Genomic DNA, 17,399 nt, shown 5'->3' with positions numbered 1-17,399 from the left:
AATAAGTAGTGGTGATGGTTGCACAACATTGTGAATGTAATTAATGTGACTGAATTGTACACTTAAAACAGTTAAAATGGTAATTTTTATGTTAAGGATATTCTATTACAATATGAAAATAAAAAAAAAGAAGGGTGGAAATACAGATTTTGTAGTCAACAGTGTTGGGATGGTGGTCAAGGCCATGGGAGAGGATGTAATTGTAATCACCCAGGGAGGGCAGGGAGACTGAGGAGAGAAGGTGGCCTGGGACAGAGCCCCAGGGACCTTCCTAATTAAGAGGTGGGCTGAAGGAGATTGAAAGGGAGCGGCCGGAGCAGTGGCAGGAAAACCAGATGAGTGGTGTCCCAGAAGCCTGGGTGTATTAGTCAGCACTCTTAATTGCAAGTGACAGAAATGCAGCTTGAATTAGTTCCAGGCACAGAGGGCAATTCATTGGTTTAAAGAAACACGGGAAGGGCAGGGGGACCTTGGGGCCCCAGGGGTACCTGGAATTAGGTCTGGGGTGCATCTGGAGCTGCTCTCCCACCTACTTCACTTCTGCTCCTCTCTAACTGTTGGCTTTCTTCTCTCCTTGCACTAATGGGCTTTTGCACAAAGTTACTCTTAGCTTGAGCTCCTCCCTTCCAAGTTTTGCCATGACACTCTTCTCTTAGAAATGATTGAAATGATCTGCAGAAAAATGCTGATTGGCTTCACCTAGAGGACACCCTGAGGACAAGGGACCTGGGCATCAGCCTGGCAGGTGCCTTTAGAACCCCAGTTTAGAGGAAGAGAAGTGCTGAGTGGGCAGAATGAGGAAGGACTCAATGACCTGGGGAAGAGGCTAAAGAAGGAAGACCATCTACCCTGCTAAATGCCTCATCGCACAGACAAGGGCTGGAAAGCATCCACTGGGCTTACTGACAAACGAATCGTAGGTGAACTTGGCAGAGGCAGGGCAGTTTGAGTGGCTTGTGAGGACAGAGACAGATCATAGCTGGTGGGTGGGTGAGTGGGAGGTGAAGAAGTGGAGACAGTAAGTGTAGACATCAGTTTCAGGAGGCACAGTTGTGAAAGCCAGGAGAGAGATAAGGAGGTTGCTGCAGGGAACATGGGGTCAAGGAAGGGTTTTGCTTTTGTTTTTGGATGGGAAAGATCTGAGCATGCTTAAATGCTGAGAGATCCAGGAGAGAAGTAGGTGTCAGAGATGCAGAAGAAAGCAAAGAGGTGGGGGAGAAAGAGGATCCTGTGCACAGGTCAAGAGTTTAGAGAGTTAACAGTGGGCCCACCCCTTTGTGCTGTAGGAAAGGAGAGAGGGAGGTGGTGGATGAGCATTGGTCTGTAGGTTTGGTGGCAGTCGAGAAGAGAGCATTCTTCCCAGATAGCTTCTACTTTCTTTAAGAAATAGGATGTAAATAAGATGGAATGTGCTAGAAAGTTTGAGGAGAATGGAGAAATTGAGGAAGCTGCCACCATGTACAACAGCAGAGAGACCAAAGCAGAATTCGTTAGGTGGCATCGAGTGCCCAGGTTAGGCTGGAGAGCAAGAATTTGCAGTGGCCTCACTCTGTTTGGTTGCGTGGTTTACTCTAGCAGAGTCCAGCACAGGATGGAGAGATAGAGAAGCCCTGTTGGATTGATCGGGGCCTGGAGTTCTGCTAAGGAAGGAGGGGCAGAGGGTAGTGGGGATGCTGTGAGACAGCAATTCATTCCAGTCACCATCTCAGCAAATATTCATTACCCTTTTACTGTGTACTGGCCGTGGTGCGAGGTCTGAGGATACATTGCCAAACCAGGCAGATACTGTTCCTGCCCTCAGACAGCCTGCGGTCTAGTAGGGAAGGCAACTCCCATGTGAGCTGAGGGTGATAATAAAGACACTGTGGAGCTCAGGCCTAGGCTGGCTGCAGAAGAAAGGGAATGTAGGGCAGGGAGGCTGGTAGATTGGGAGAAGGACACAGGGTCAGGTCTGGAAGTGCCTATGGGGTCATGAACAGGTGTTGAGGGAGGAGCTAAGTGAGGGGACTGGGGTGGAGGCTGTGGTCACAGCATAGGAAAGCTTGCCCCCATCTCACCATTTCCTCCTTCCCTCAGGATACAATAGCCGACCCTCCTTCTCTAGTCCAAGTCTCCAAGTCTGATCCTCCTTCTGGCTCTGGATCCCATTCCTTCCATCTCTCTTTGGGACCTTGACCCTCCTCTACTGGATTCATCCCATCATTATTTAAACATTCTCAGGCCTCTCCCATCATTAAAAAAATCTTCGCTGGTCCCCTGATTCTCCTGCCAATAAACACCCTCTCATTTCCTATTCTTCTCACAGCCACATTCACCAGCCAGTTGTTCACACCTGTTTCCATGTGCCTGGCCCTCACTGTCCCTTCACTGCCCTGGGACCTGGTTTCTACATCCCATTCTCCTGCACAGGTACCCATGACCATCTTGTGAATGGAACGAACACTTTTCAGTCCTTATTTGATTTGGCCCATGTCAGCGTTTGGCTCTGATGATCACTTTCTCTTAGAAACACTTCTCTTGGCTTCTGCGACACCATCTTCCTCCTCTACGACATCATACTCCTGTGGCTTGGATGATCTCTACTTACCCTGCCTGGAGCTGTCTTCCCCCATGTTATTTGACCTTTAAGTCTCCATCCTAGGGTATCTTCTCATCTCTCCCCCAGTCTCTGTATGGTCTTACCCACTCCCAAGGCTCAAGTCCCCAACTACCATAGAGGCCCAGATATGTCTCCAGATAAAACGTAACCCCCCATATTCCCATTGAGGAGAGCCTCAAAAATGTGTGTGGGCTGACTTGGATATATAAGCTCTTAGTGTGGTTGAAATAAAATGTACTTTATTCACTTAGTTTGTTATACATTTTAAAAATCACAAATTGTATAAAACAATGTAGTAAGAAGTATTAGTTTTTCTCTCCTCGTGCTTTAAGAAGTAATTTTATTTAAATTCTTAACATTTTTCTCTAACATCTGAGTCCATATCATTAGAGCTTTGGTTGTTATCAACATTTTACAAAACACAAAAACTTTATTTCTGCCTAAGTTATTTGAGACATAGTGCTTTTTGAATCAGTGTATGATGCTGGAGATTTTATTCTTTGCCATAAAAGTCTGGCTGCTTAATATTAGGTTGCATAAATAAAAAAAAATCTTCCAGTAGGTATTTGTCATCTCCATAACATAACCACTTCCTTTATTGTTTTAAAGTGATTTTTAAAAATGGGTTTGCTTACAAAGACAATACTTGCAATTGTAAAGTCCTGCCCTTGGGAATAATGATCCAATATATGTGAAATGCTTTTGCCTTCACCTTTTTTTTTTTTTCTGATTCTGCCAAGCAACCACCATGAATATCCAGAACTTCATTGATTGAGGTTATTTCAGGCTAATGAGTTTTCCCCAAAGAGCGTTTTGTTGTTTCAAAATGCAATAATTGAGAGCATGCCTCCCAAATGCAGGGGACTTTGTAAGGACTTGAATGAAAGACAAAAGCTTCCTTCCTAAAGGGTAATTTTGGAGCAAAATCGTGTCTTATATTCAGGCATTTATGCTGACAAGTCCCAAATAGATATCTCCTGACTAGTCCTTTTCCCTCTTACATCAACAGCCTACTAGACATCTCCTTCTGGGTGCCCATCATCAGTGTCAACCCATTTTAATTGAGTGCCTACTATGTGTCAAGCACTGTTCTAGGTGCTGGAGGATAGAAGGGTGAAGACAACAGAGTCCCACGTCTTAAGGAGCTCATCCCAGTGAGGCAACAAAAATAATAAATATGTAAAAAAATTTCATGTACTAGTAAGGGCTACAAAGAAGATAAAATGAGGTCACACAATGGAGAGTGATGGTGTGTGGTGGGTAAAGAGGGTGGGTCAGAAAGGACCTCCTGGAAGAGGGGATGTCTGAGTTGAAATGTGAATGCTAGGGAGACAGACATATCAAGCTGGAGGGGAAGAGCCCTGTCAGCGGGGCAGGTGCAAAGACCCCAAGATGGGAGAAGGCCAGTGTGAGTGGAGCATGGCAAGAGCAGAGAGTGAACGGAGGTTGGTTTGGAGCAGTAGCCAGTGTCTGACCCTGTAAGACCTTGCAGGTGATGGTAGAGTTTGGCTTAAATTTATTTTTCTGGCCATGATGGGAAGCCACTTGGAGGATTTTAAGTCAGGGAGTGACTCCACTGATCTGACTGACATGCTAGAAAGATATTTCAGGCTGTTATGTGGAAGAAGAATTTTAGGGGAACAAGAGTGGAGGCAGGGAGACCAGCTGCTGTAGGTGTCCAGGTGTAGAAATAAGGTGCCTTCACCTGGGACTGAAGCACTTGGAAAGACTGGGGTGTTGGATATGAAGTCACCAAGTGATTGGATTTTGAATATGGCATTTTGGAATGATAGCCAATACAACTTGCTAATGGTGCCAATATGATTATGAGGAAAGAGATTCCAGGTTTTTGAACTGAGCATCTGGATGGATGGGGATGACATTTTCCAAGGTGGGGAAGGCTTGGAGAAAGCTTAAATCTGTTCTCGATTAGGGGAATTAGGAGTTCTGTTTTAGATGACCAATAGGAAGTTGAATACAGGAGTCTGACCCTCATAGGAACAGTTAGGTCTGGACACATCAATGTGGGAGCCATCAGTTTATGGATGGTTTTATAGGTGGTACTGGATCAGGTCAGTGAAGGGGAAATGTATAGAGAGGAGGAAAGAAGGTAGAGAACTGGGCCCTGGGGCATCTTGCATTTAGAGCTTAGGAAGAGGAAGGAGAGGCATTGAAGGACATCAAGAAAGACCCATCAGCGAGGTGGGAGGAAAGCCAGGAGAGATGCTGCCTGGAAGCCAAGAGAAGACAATGTTTGAGGAGGGAGCTCTCCATGACTGAATGATTCTGAGGGAGTTAGGCCAGGTCAAAGAATGGACCACTGGGTGTGGCAGCTTGGAGGCCCTTGGGGATATTGACAAGAGCAGTCCTGACTGGAACAAGTTAAAGCAACAAGGAAGTGGAGGCAGCAAGTATAGAAGACTTTTGTTTTGGCAATGAGGTAGCAGCTGGAGAAGAATGGAGTGTCAAGAGAGAATTCAAAAAAAGAGAGAGATGAAATTATTATAGTACATTTGTAGAAAGGGAAATGGCAACGCAGGAGAGAGAGGCACCAACTGTGGAGCACAGTCTAGAGCAGGTGAGGGGTGAAGAGGTCCATTGTCCAAGTGGAGGGGAGTGTTCCAGGAGCAGGGACGCTTTGTCCATGTTACAGGAGAGGAGGCAAGGCCAACAGCCGCTCATGCTGTGAGTTTGGCAGATGTGGTGGTGGTGGGCTGAGCTAAGCTGGCTGGTTGCTTCTATTCCCAGCACTCTGTGTTGCCTATCAGCTTAAATGGAGGATTAGGAGAATGGCGTCTGTTTGAGGAAAGAGGAGAAGGCATGATAGAGTCATTTTGGAGAGTAGGGATAAAGTTTTAGGAAAATATAGAATTTCTTAGAGGTGCTGAGTGTCCACTTGAAGTTTGTGGTCAGAAGTTTAAATGGAGACCAGTCAGTCCAGTTGTATTATCCTCCAGGTGCTCAGGAACAGGTGCCATGTGGAGAGTCTGGTTTAACTGGAGTTAGGGTCTTGCCAGGTGAGAACTAGAGAGGCATGGGAAGGTGAGGGAGTGGAGGACATTTGTGAGCTGGTGATTAGCTGGGGGTCTGTGGAGTCTAAGCTGAGAAAGGAGGGCAGGGAGAATGGGAAGGGGTGGGGGAACATAGTGGTGGGTCAGTGGATGGGGCAGAAGGATTGCTGGAATGGGAACCAGGTTGGGTGAGCCACATAGATGGGAGATGATGCAGCTCTTGGTGGAGACAGGCCTAGGGTGCAAACACGCAGGTGGGTGGGTTGGAAGGGTGGATAAAAAGATTGTTGAAATCAAGGAAGTCAAGGAACTGAGAGGTCAAGGTGTTGAAAATGGAGTCACTACTAATAAATGTAGTAGCAGATGGAAGACACTAGGCGCTGAGGGGCTGAGGTCATCCGTGAAGGAGAGGGAAAAACCAGGATATCTTACTTGTATCTCAAATTCAACATGTCTGAAACTGAAGTCATCCACACCTCCCCACTCAAGTAAATGGTACCACCATTCATAGCCAGAAACTTGGGTGTCACTTTGATCCCCACACCCAATTAAATCACCACATGTTTTGGATTCTATCTTGTAAACATTTCTTAAATCCATCTACTTCTTTCCATCCCCAAGGTGCACACCCTAGTTCAGGCCATCTCTCTAGGGATTTGTCGTTGTCCTCAGGATAAAGTCCAAAGCCATTAGCAGAGATTTACAAAGAAAGCACTACAAGGATCCAGCCTCTGTCTACTCCAGCCTGACTCCTACCTGAGCCCCTCACCCGGCCTGAGCGCTTCTGGGTTCTCCCCATCTTTGTCACCAGGCATGCTCTCCCTTTGCATAAGCTGTCCCCTCTGTCTGGAATTCCACCTGCTTGCTTGGCAAAATCCTCCTTCTCTAGATGTCTCAGGGAGCCTTTTTCTGGATGCCTGGATGTTAGATCCCCTTTCCTCTCTCCCCAGCTTCCCCAGTGTGCCATGAGTTAGGTAGCTGTCCTCTTCTCTAGAATGTAAGCTCCATGAGGTCAGGGACCATGTCTGATTTTTTCCAGATGACTCCTTAACACCTCATATGGAGCTTTCACATAAAAGTGAATAATAAAGAACAAATATTTCCAGGAATGGAAGGCTCTAGAGGTGGAACAGTTCTGGGTGATGACCAGGTCTGGGATGGGGTCCTGCTAGTGGGTAGCTAAACGCTGTTCGCAAGGTAGTCACGGGATGGAAAGGACAGGATGATGCACAGGTGACCCCTGAGGCCTTGGGTCATGGGAGAATAGCAGGAGGAGAAGGCCTTGGGCTATAGGCTCAGTCTCCAATGAATGAGGAGAGATAGGTCACAATGATGTGGGCAGGACAGAGGGCAGAAGAGGAAGCAAAGAGGGATTTTTTTCAAGAAGGTGAAGGTGGACAGGTGTGAGTGGTGGTGAGAGCAGTGTGAGTCTTGACATTGTGAGTGGGATTGAGGATAAGATGGCCTGATGGTTGAAGTGGTCCTTAGTCCCAGGCTCCTCTGAAAGTCCCCACTTGGCTCAGTGGCTCAGGACTCAAGACCTTTGGGAACAGCATCTAAGGAGAGGTCGCCATGGGAGCTGTCAGGTCCTGGAGTGAGCTCACCATAAGCTGGACCCAGCAGCTGTCCCTGGAGGATGGATCTGGAATCTTGGGGGCGTTGACTATTGTGGGGTCCCCTGGCCTGGACTTGGGAGCTACTGTGGTCTGAGCAGTGTGGGGCTATCTGGCTCTGAACTGGTCAGGAGTGCCCCCCTGTTCTCTCAGGCTGGTGGTCCAGCTCTGGTCTGGCTTGGAAGAGGGAGTTATTCTTGTTTCCTGGAGTCAGGAGTCTAGTAGATGGTATTGGTGCCCTGCCCATGTCCCCTTTACTGGGGGACATCCATTCCCCAAATGCTGTGAATATTGGCTGCTGATGGCTTATGGCTACCCCTGAAGAATTGATTTTGACTGAGCCAGAGTCACCTACCCCTTCCTGCCAACCCTCCTACCACTGGGGGCGCCTGAAGTAATGACTGACTGAAATGTGGCAAGACTTATGATCTGAAGCCCCCTCATCCCACAGGGATCGGGCCAAGGCTGCATCTTCCTGAGTCTACATCCCTGCTCAGTTCGGCCCCTCCCTCCCCCACTCCCCTTGCTCCTTCCTTCACATGCACGCAAACCCCTGCCTCTGGCTCTGCTCCCAGGGAGCCTTGCCCTAAAGACGGGTGACTTTGATCTTATGCCGTAATCAGGGGTGGGTGTGGAGGCTACCCGTGGACCACAGAGGACACAGCCCCTGACAGACTCAGCAGATCTGTGTGGTCTTGAAGGGCCTCTTCCCCTTTCTAGACTCAAGTTTGCTTACCTAAAGGTGAGACCTTGATGCTGGCTCTAGTTAAACAACAGAAACAAAGCAAAGCAAGCAAACAAATGCTTTGCTGAACTCCGCAGGCTAGGTGTGGTGGAAGATTCAGATGAACAAGACTTAGTTCCTTCCCCCAAGCAGCTCACAGACTATTTACTCATCCAACAAGCATTTACTGAAGGCAGCAGGGACCTGGATGACTCAGTGACCTGCCCGTAAAGGGCTCACAGACTGATAGGGAGACACTCAGGGGTAGTAACAGTTCCGATCTGGGGAGAGTGGCAGAGGGACAAGTGAGGCTGGCACTTGGAGAGATGGGTAAAGCTGTCCTAGAGTTTTGAGGTAGGGTCACAGAGAAGGTGGGAAGGGTATTCTAGCCAGAGGAAATAGCATGACAAAGGCACGAAGAATGGCACCACGTGACGTGTCTGCCTGGGGAATCAGGAGCCCTTTGGTATTACTGGCAGGTAGAAAGGAGGAGGAAGCTGGGATGAGGAGGGCAGGTCAGCGGGGGCCATGCTGAGGGCATGGGGCTGGTGATGGTGGAAGAAGTTTTAAAGCAGGAGGAATGACATGGTCAGTTGCATAGATGGGTAAATCACTCCATCCCTGTAGTGGAGGCAGATGGGGGAGGTCCAGTAGGTAGTTAGGTTGTCATAAGGAGAGGAAGAGCAGATTCAGGTGACATTTAGGGACTGGAATCAGTGGGATTTGGTGCCAGTGGGGATGTGGGGTATGAGGACAAGGATGTCAGGCTTGTCCCTTCCCCTGGCTTGGGCAGTTGGGTGAATAGCTGTGTCCTGCATGAGATGGGGCGGGGCATCTTCCAGGAAGCAAGTCTGTGGGGAGCTGCTGAGGTCAGCTTGGGAGTGGCGAGCATGAGACGGCTGGGGGCCTCCCAGGAAATTGTCTAGTGGGCATTTGGTGGGGCTCGGAGGCATGTTAGGGTGGAGGTGTGGTTCTGGGAGTTGCCAAAGTCTGAGTGGTTGTGGGGTGGGGGAGTATGGGATGGGGAAGTTGTATCAGTGAAAAAGAACATGAAATTCCATAGACTCCAGGATCCACGAGGGACCTTTCAGCTCAGACACTCTCAATGGGCCCTGGCCTGTAGGATGTGCCTCTTGGGCACCTTGACAGACCCCCATCCCTGGCTTGCTCTCAGCCCTGCCCCTCCTACTGTCAGAGGGGACTCACCTATCTGGGACCCATGCTGGGCAGGGCTAGGGAGGCCCAACCCACGCTCATTCCTGTGATGGGCACTCACTGAGAACCGGCTCCTGCTGGGCACAGAGTCCCCTGGGGTTCCTCTCCTCTGGCTTTGGTCAGCTGGTTGCAGAACCAAGAGGCCCCTGGAGTACCTTCTGCCTTTAGGCACTCCCCACCACGTCCTGGGGGCACACTGTGTGTGTGTTGGGGGGTGATGGGTGAGCCTGGATCTGAGGTTCTGGTGCTCAGGTGCTCACCGAGTTGCCTTGGCATCCTCTCTGAGGTCCACCTAATCCCCCCACCCCCGTTTTCCTATCCGCCACTCCCCATCTGGTCTGCAAAGTACTGGGAAAATCGTATTTATTAAGAGGTTTGACATACACTATTGCCATATACAAAATCCTCGCCAGCCATCAACCTCCCTCCCCTGAGGCTCAGGACCCAGGGACCAAACTACCCGCCACCTCCCACATTGGCCCCTGGGTGAGCTTCCTGAGCCCCCACAGCCACCGTCCTCACCACCCTGCTACAGTAAGGATGCCCCTGCCCCTGCCTGTTTTCCTGGGTGGCCTCAGGTGGGGGGACCTGGTGATCTTATCTGCTGACCTCGCAGATTATGGATACCGACCTGCATCCACTGGGGCCGACCCAGCCTTCATTAGGACAGAGTTCCCATCCTCAGGGTGCCCTCCCTGGGAGAGGACATACGGTGGGCAGGTGTCGGGTAGGCGTTCCCGGCGCCGAGACCGCCGGTGCCTGGGGCCGAAGATCTCCGTGCACCTCTTGCCCACCAAGTAGAAGACCTCACTGAGGTTGAGCAGGATGCAGATGGCAGCTGTGGTCACCATGAAGTAGGTGAAGACCTTCTTTTCCGTGGGCCGGGAGATGTAGCAGTCCACAGTGTGGGGGCAAGGCTCCACGGAGCAGGCCACTACGCGGGGCATGTCGTAATCCTTGTAGAGGCGGTGGAAGATATAGAGGAAGCCGGCATCCACAGCGGCCTTGAAGATGAGACTCAGCAAGTACGTCCACCACAGCCCGCCCCGCTTCTTGCTCGGGTTGTTGTACAGGGACGGGGCATTGGGCCCGTGTTTCAGGCGGTGCTTGCGCTCCCGTTCCTCACGGTAGGCCACGTGCATGACCACGAGCAGCGAGGGGCACGTGACCAGGATGAGCTGCAGGGCCCAGAGGCGCACGTGGGACACGGGGAAGAACTCGTCATAGCAGACGTTGGGGCAGCCGGGCTGCTTGGTGTTGCAGACAAAGTCCTTCTGCTCATCGTCCCACACCTCCTCCGCCGCCACCACGTACACCAGCAAGCGAAAGATGAACACCACAGACAGCCAGATGCGGCTCAGAGCCGTGGAGTACTTGTTCACGCCACTCAGGAGGCCCTGCAGAAATGCCCAGTTCATGCTGGCTGTGTCCCGGGTACTGCACGTGGAAGATCTATACCTGGGTGCTACCCACCCACTCAGGCCTTGGGAGCCTTGAGGCCTGGGGGAACCTGGAGATGGGCACGCTTAATGCTGGTGCGATGGAAAAAATCTTTTCACAATCACCGTGTCATCATGTCCTCACTCCCAATGACTTGGTAGGGTAGGGATTGCCCCTGTCCCCATTTCACAAAGAGTAAGTGAAGGCCCAGAGATACCCACCCAAGGGTCCACAGATGGAAGTAGCAGAGTCTTGCACTTTGGCCTTCGGGTTCCAAAATCAGGATCTATTTTATTCTACAAGGTAATAGATACATGTGAAGACAATCATCCTGCATGGACATGCCAGCCAACCTCTATTACCCCATGTTTCAGCCCATGACTTCTAAAGAGATTGTGGGAAGGTTTGAATTGGATGATCTGCTCTCCCGTCAGCTGTCAGGGCTGGGCCAGGGCAGGAAGGGTGGGAACGTACCCTTATCAGTTGTCAGATCCATCCCATTTTTACTGAACACCAACAAGAGCCTGGCCCTGTGCTGGGGACGTTCACATCAGCCCCTTGGTAAATCCCAGAACAATCTTCATCCTTACTCCTTGCCTCTGGCTCCAGGAAGGTTCTCCGCCCTGGCATTCCCTCCCAAACTAAAGAGAGGTGCTTTGGAATCATGGGGACTTGATATCATCCCTGCCAACCCAGGTATTGATGCTGGGGCCTGAGGGCTGACTGTCTTGACCACAGTGGGTTCCTCTGGAATTCTAACCATTCCAGCTTTAGGAAGGACCCAGGATGGATTCTGGCATGGTCTGGACTCCCCATTTACTTTCTCTCAGGGCACCCCCTCCTCTGTCCATTTAGTGGCTGTTTGCTAGCCGCATTTCCATTATTTCCTCTCAGGCCCCTGTCCTGTGGACTCGGACCTCCACACCCCCTTATCTGGAGTCCCCATCAGGCTCCATCTCCAAACCCTCCCCTCCTCCTACCCTCTTCCCTCCCTATCCCCAATCACTGACTCTGCTCTCAGCCTCTTCAGACATCGTGTGCCTGGGACATTTTCCAAGCAAGAGGTATCGCCTGTACCCAAATGGTCTATTCACCTGTCTTATTTTTTTGCCATACTGTCAGCTGCTAGAGGGCAGGCTCTTCACCTCTCTCTCCCTAGCACCCAGCACTGGCCTGGCCCAGTGGACACACAATAGATGTTTGTTAAACTGAACTGAAACCCATTACTTCCTGATCCCCCCTCTTCCCTAATCTTCTGTCCTCCCTTAGGTCAGCCAGGACATTCCTTCTCCTCCTTGGCACTTCCCTGGGGATCCTTTAGGGACCCTGAGCCTCTGACTGCCTCCCTAAAGCCCAGCTCACAGCCTGAGATCCCTTGCATATCCTCAGCTCAGCTGGTTGCTTTCTTCCGGCCAGCCTCCTGCCCTATTCAGTCCTCACCCTTCTTGGGTCCAGTAGCTCCTCCCTTGTCCTTAGGCTTGTCCGTCTGCCTCAGGACCTCCTGGAGGCAGCTTTTGTTCCTCACCTGCTGGGTGGGGCTTTCTGGGCCAATGAGCCAAGCGAGAGTGATTGGGTGGGCAGGCAGGAGGGCGGATTTCCCCGGGCACATATTCAGAGCAAACACCTGTGGCTCTTCTCTCCTGGCCCACGCCTCCTCTCTAGCCTGGCTGGGCATGGCTGGGCCTGGCTCCCAGGCAGGCAGGTATGTGGGTAAGACTGCTCTGTGGGGTTCAGGAGCCCAACATCATTATGCTCAGGCCTAGGACCGCACCAGTGGGATTGACCATGTCCCCTTCCCATTGCCTCCTTGCCCTGCCTCGTTGCCCTCTCTCCTGCCCTTTTCCTGGGAAGCCTGATTCTGAGGTCCTCAGCAGCTGACATCTACGGAAAGGGGCAACCGTAATTTAGTGCAAGAATGCATCCCATTCTGGTGGTGGGATATTTCTGGGATTGGAGCCTGGGAAGCTCTTGGATTGTGTAGGGGATGGGAGGGGTCAACTATGACTTTTCTAGACCAGGGCACCCACAGCCCTGGTGGAGGCAAGGAATGCAGGTCAGCAGCATGAAATGCCCCAGTTAGTACAGGGCCAGACACAGCATCGCTGTTCTTCCTCTGTGGGTCCTGGGGAAGGCCTCCAGGGAAGCTGGAGTGTGACCCCACATATGCTGGTGGGGGGCCTGGGACCTGTGTTCCGGCTGGGACGATGAAGGTTAATGTGCAGCTAGGGAGGAGCCTTCTGCCTCATTTCCCACAGGCATTATCGAGCACTTCCTAATACCAATGATTAACATTTATGTGTCCTTTTACAGCTGGCTAACCCTGTCCACAGCCATGAGCTCATCAGTCCTCAGCACAACCCCACAGGCTAGGTATTATTAACCAGTTTTGGAGAGAAGCTGAAGTTACTTTCCCAGAGTCCCGGTGGAACTTGGATTCGACACAGGCATTCTGAGTTCATGAACTTCCCACTGCCACGTGCAGCTCCCTGTGGACTAAGCTCCATTCTGTCTGCAGACAACCCACAGGCCTAAACTTGCCATGGGGCATAAAGGCTAGATGGGAGCATGAGCAAGTAGCACATCCCCTGGAGTTCTGGGGGGCCCCCTTTCTGGAAAAGAGGATGCCTCTCATCAGACTGGACCAAGTGCAGCCCTTTGCGGAGGCAGAGAGATTGACACCATGAACATGTGAGGGTCACAAAGGCCGCACAACCAGAGGGCACCTGGAACCAGCAAACGAGTTGACTTTTATTAAGCTCTGACAGTGGGCCAGACATGATGAAGATGCTCGCATGTGTGTTCTTCTATGAATGCCCGCCTCCCTCCAACCCTGGGCAGTGGCCCTCACTATTTCCATTCTAGAAAAGGAAACCGAGCTGCAGAGCAGAGGGGGAACTGGCCCAATGCCGTCCAGCTGGGGCAGGTGGCTGGAGCGGAGGACTGGGAATTGGCTCCCAGAGTGTCTGAATACTCTCTCTTGCCTGCCCCTACCTCACGGCTAAGCTCCCCCACTCTCAGGTTGCACCTACGAGAGAGGCTTAGAGCCTCCCCATCCAGGCCCAACCTGCCAGCCCAGTCCAGGCAGCCCCTCACAAGATGGTTTTCTTCACATGGTCTCGGGGGCGGTCTGGTAAGAGAGGAGGATGACTGTCTGAGCCCAGAAAGATGAGGTCACCCGAAAGGAGGTCGTCTTGTTTGCAGGAAGAGGTGGTGCCATGTGGGTGATGACCTGTGTACATGGCTCGGGCTTTCCTTGCTGCCAGGCACTCGTGGCACCTCTTGCTCACCAGGTAGATGAGCTCCACAAGGTTGAGCAGGATGCAGATGGCAGCTGTGGCCACCATGAAGAGGGTGAAAATGTTCTTCTCTGACGGTTTGGAGATGAAGCAGTCCACTATATGGGGACATGGATCTGCGTGGCACTTGACCACAGGAGGGAGGATATATTTGGGGTAGAGTGAGTGGAACACATAGAGAAAGGCGATGTCCACGCTGGCCTTGAACACTAGGCTGCAGACGTATGTCCACCAGAGCCCACCCCGCTTCTTGCCGGGGTTCAGGTAGAGGCGCCCACTGTTCTCCCCATGGGCTTCTCGGTGCCTCTTCTCCTGAACCTCCCGGTAGGCCACGTGCATGACCACGAGCAGGGAGGGGCACGTGACCAGGATAAGCTGCAGGGCCCAGAGGCGCACATGGGACACGGGGAAGAACTCATCGAAGCAGACGTTGGAGCAGCCAGGCTGGAGAGTGTTGCAGTCGAAGTCCTTGTGGTCGTCACTCCACACACGCTCGGCCGTCACCAGGTACACCAGCACACGGAAGATGAAGACCAGAGACAGCCAGATGCGCCCAAAGGCTGTGGAGTACTTGTTAACCCCACTCAGGAGTCCCTCAAAGATACTCCAGTTCATGGTGGACCCACGCGTCAGCTGCTACTGCACGGAAACGAGAACAACAATTTCCTACATTTATCACAGACTCACTCTGAGCACTTTGTAGAAATATGTCATCGCATTTCATCCTCACCACTACTAGAGGAGCTAGGTTCTACTACTGTCCCCATTTTATAGAGGGAGGAAGCTGAGGTTTAGAGGCATTATACAAGGTTACACAACTATTAGGTGCAGAGCTGGGATTTGAGCATAGGTAATTAAGTCCAGAACCCAACTCTTACCAATAAAAGTGGATGAGGGCAGGTCCAGGGAGCCACTCATTCCTCCCAGGGCCTGAGGCTGTGGTCTTGGGGTTCTGCAGAGTGAAGACTTACGGAGTTGGGACATTCTGCCTGCTCCCTCTATTTCAACCCTGGCCCTCCTCCTCAAGGGACTGAGCCTTGAGATGGTTCTCTCCTTTCTGAGCATTGCTGCCTCTTCTCAGACAGCCCCTTCCCCAGGGGAACCTGCGCTTTGTTCTTTTCTTGGCTCAGAGATGGGACTGGAAAGGAGGCTGGAACCTTGTTCCCAAGCCCCCATCTGCTCTAACACTCTGTAATTAGCCAGGCAGAGTCCTGCTTAGTGCCACTCATCCGAAGCATGCCAGTGCAATCCAGCTGAAAGCTAAAGCAGACAGCAATGAATTCTCCTCATGCAGTTGGCTGCCTAGAGTAGCCTGGTATTCCAGTGTTTCCCAAACAGTGTTCCCTGGAACCCTGTCCCATAGGTTGGCAATAGGAGAAGTGAGAGAAGAGGATTCTGTGTCAAGAAAAGTTGGCAAACGTTGGGTTTAGTAAAGTTAAATAGGGTTCTTTAGCTCAACCGTGCTAAGAAGCTCACTAATAAATTCACCAAAAGAGGTATGAAATATGTGGCATTGCCCAAACTCCTTTGCCCACAGAAGCCCTTTTCCTTCTTTTATCATCTTGTGGAACAGCCTTGTCAAGACATCAAGTGGGAAATGCTGCTCCTGTCACTTCTGCTGGTGAATTTGGCCTGATGGACTCACAGAATCAGATTCACCTCCAGGTAAGGACCGTGACTGCAGAGTAAGGGCTCCCCACGTCCTCAGCTGCGAGTCCTCTGCCTGACTCCTGGGGATGGGGGTGTGTCCACTGAGACCCATGCACTGTGGTTTCGACCAACGGTGCACCCTGGGGCCCCAAGGAACCTGTCTGCCTAGCTGCTAAAGGGCTCAGGACGGTCTTCCCATGCTGGTGCCAGCTGAAGCCCCCCAGGCTGTCCCGAGCCTCCACAGAGACAAAGCAGAGGAGTGATAACAGCCAATATCCATGAAGCATTCGTGCCGTGCCGGGCACCGCTCTAAGTTCTTTGCATGAATCAGTACATTATTCCTTCACAGCAACCTTAGGAAAGGGCATATTTTTTATTCCCAATTTACAGATGAGGAAAGAGGAACACAGAGGGATTAATTAACTTGTTCAATGTCACACAGCTAGTAAGTGGCAGGGCTAGGATTTGAACCCAGGCAGGCTGGCTCTAGAGCCCACCCTCCGGGAACTGCCCAGCCTTAGGCCTCAGACCCTTTCCTCAAGTTTCAATGAGCTGCCTGCCTGTTTGAGTGCAGACGGATTCTGTCCTCCCCGCTGTGCGTGGATCCTGGATGAGGGTGGCTGGGGGTTGGACGGCGGATGGGTGGGGGTGGGGGTCGGGGGGTGGGGGCCTCTGATCTGAATCACCAGCTTGCATTCTCAGTCCTGTCTAAGGTAGGCGAGACTCCTGGCAGCTTCTCAGGGAACACCCAGGGAGGCTCCGCCTTTAGCCCCCAGGGGCTGTCACCCAGCCCATCCCTACTTGGAGAGGAGTGGGGCAGGGCTTTGCAGGCCCAGGCAGAGCTACCCTGCCTGCTGAGTTTCCGGCCTGGCCCCTTCTTAGCTCCTCTCCCACTCAGTTCCCTGCTCCCACCTTTGCCTGGCTGGGGAGAGCTGAAAGAACCCAGAGCCACTTATGCCTCCACCACCGGGACCCAGGGCGGCGGATATGTCCAGGCCACCTCCCCCGACTCCCCAGCAGAGAAGTGTCCTCCTGCCACGTATGCCAAGGGGCAGGGCACATGTGGACACAGATGCCCTTACCTGAGTGGCTACTCCTCAGGGCTCTCCTGGCTCCCAGCAGCCGGCAATAGGACTCAGCAAGCAGCTGGAATTTCATATCCAGAAGCGGGGAAGGTTTTCAGGGAAGCCCGTTGAAGCCTGTTCCCAGGACAGCGCCTGTCAGGTGTGCCAGCCCAGCCCGGGAGGAGGAGGAGTTGGGGCCTGCACTGCCATTGGCTGGGCCCGAGCCTCCCCAGACTGCTTCTGATGAGGCTCAGGAAACTGAGGGGTTCACTCTTCCCAGGGCACTGAGTCTCAAATCCTGGTATCCTCTCGGGGAGAGGCACAGGTCCACTCTGACTCCTTATTCATCCTTCCATCTGTGGGCTTGTGTGGGAGAAGCTGAGGCCTGAATCCCAGCTCTGCCACTTTCTCACTGTGTGATGCCTCGCCTTCTCTGTGAAAGTGGGAAAAGAACAAATCCTACCTCATAGGGTGGATGCATGAATTAACCCAGCCGTAGGGGTAAAGTGCTTAGAACAGTGCCTGGCACAAGGGAAGCCCTGTCTGCAATTGCCTGTAATGCGTGTAAACTGCCCAGCACAGGCCTGCTGCATAGTATGTCCTCAAAAAAATATTTCTTCCTCCCCCTTTTCCTTATTCCTAGGCCTTTTCTTTCTGAGATACAGGGAAGGCAGAGGAGAAGGGAGGGAGAGAGAGACATATTCACTAGAGAAAATCTCATTTGGATGCATGTTGTCTTTGGGTTAAAAAGGCCAAACCCAAGCCAGGCAGGAACCACAGGAGAGGT

At 51.8% G+C, this 17,399-nt stretch overlaps 2 protein-coding genes across 3 annotated transcripts; both read right to left on the bottom strand.

Annotated features, from left to right (window-relative positions):
- Positions 1 to 9,508: 9,508 nt before the first annotated feature.
- On the bottom strand, positions 9,509 to 12,088 carry GJB4 (gap junction protein beta 4). Its single transcript, XM_025393241.1, has 2 exons — positions 12,043 to 12,088; positions 9,509 to 10,898 (listed from the first exon to the last, which is right to left on the bottom strand). The coding sequence occupies exon 2, from the start codon at positions 10,578 to 10,580 to the stop codon at positions 9,780 to 9,782; it is 801 nt and encodes a 266-aa protein (XP_025249026.1). The 5' UTR covers positions 10,581 to 10,898; positions 12,043 to 12,088; the 3' UTR covers positions 9,509 to 9,779.
- Positions 12,089 to 13,330: 1,242 nt separating this feature from the next.
- Positions 13,331 to 16,778, bottom strand: GJB5 (gap junction protein beta 5). Of its 2 annotated transcripts, none has more exons than XM_025393205.1 (2): positions 16,631 to 16,778; positions 13,331 to 14,537 (listed from the first exon to the last, which is right to left on the bottom strand). In XM_025393205.1, the coding sequence occupies exon 2, from the start codon at positions 14,511 to 14,513 to the stop codon at positions 13,692 to 13,694; it is 822 nt and encodes a 273-aa protein (XP_025248990.1). In that variant the 5' UTR covers positions 14,514 to 14,537; positions 16,631 to 16,778; the 3' UTR covers positions 13,331 to 13,691. The 2 variants fall into 2 exon arrangements, with proteins under 2 accessions (XP_025248990.1, XP_025249000.1); XM_025393215.1 differs by having other exon boundaries at positions 13,331 to 14,534; positions 16,631 to 16,724.
- Between the last annotated feature and the right edge of the window lie 621 nt (positions 16,779 to 17,399).

This window comes from Theropithecus gelada, chromosome 1, assembly GCF_003255815.1.
Source record: "Theropithecus gelada isolate Dixy chromosome 1, Tgel_1.0, whole genome shotgun sequence".
In the NCBI taxonomy this organism is placed as follows: domain Eukaryota; kingdom Metazoa; phylum Chordata; class Mammalia; order Primates; family Cercopithecidae; genus Theropithecus; species Theropithecus gelada.
This window is presented reverse-complemented; position numbering and strand designations above follow the sequence as displayed.

Coding starts and splice junctions, on each gene's coding strand:
- GJB5 (XM_025393205.1), bottom strand. CDS start 14,513: ATGAACTGGAGTATCTTTGAGGGACTCCTGAGTGGGGTTAACAAGTAC.
- GJB4 (XM_025393241.1), bottom strand. CDS start 10,580: ATGAACTGGGCATTTCTGCAGGGCCTCCTGAGTGGCGTGAACAAGTAC.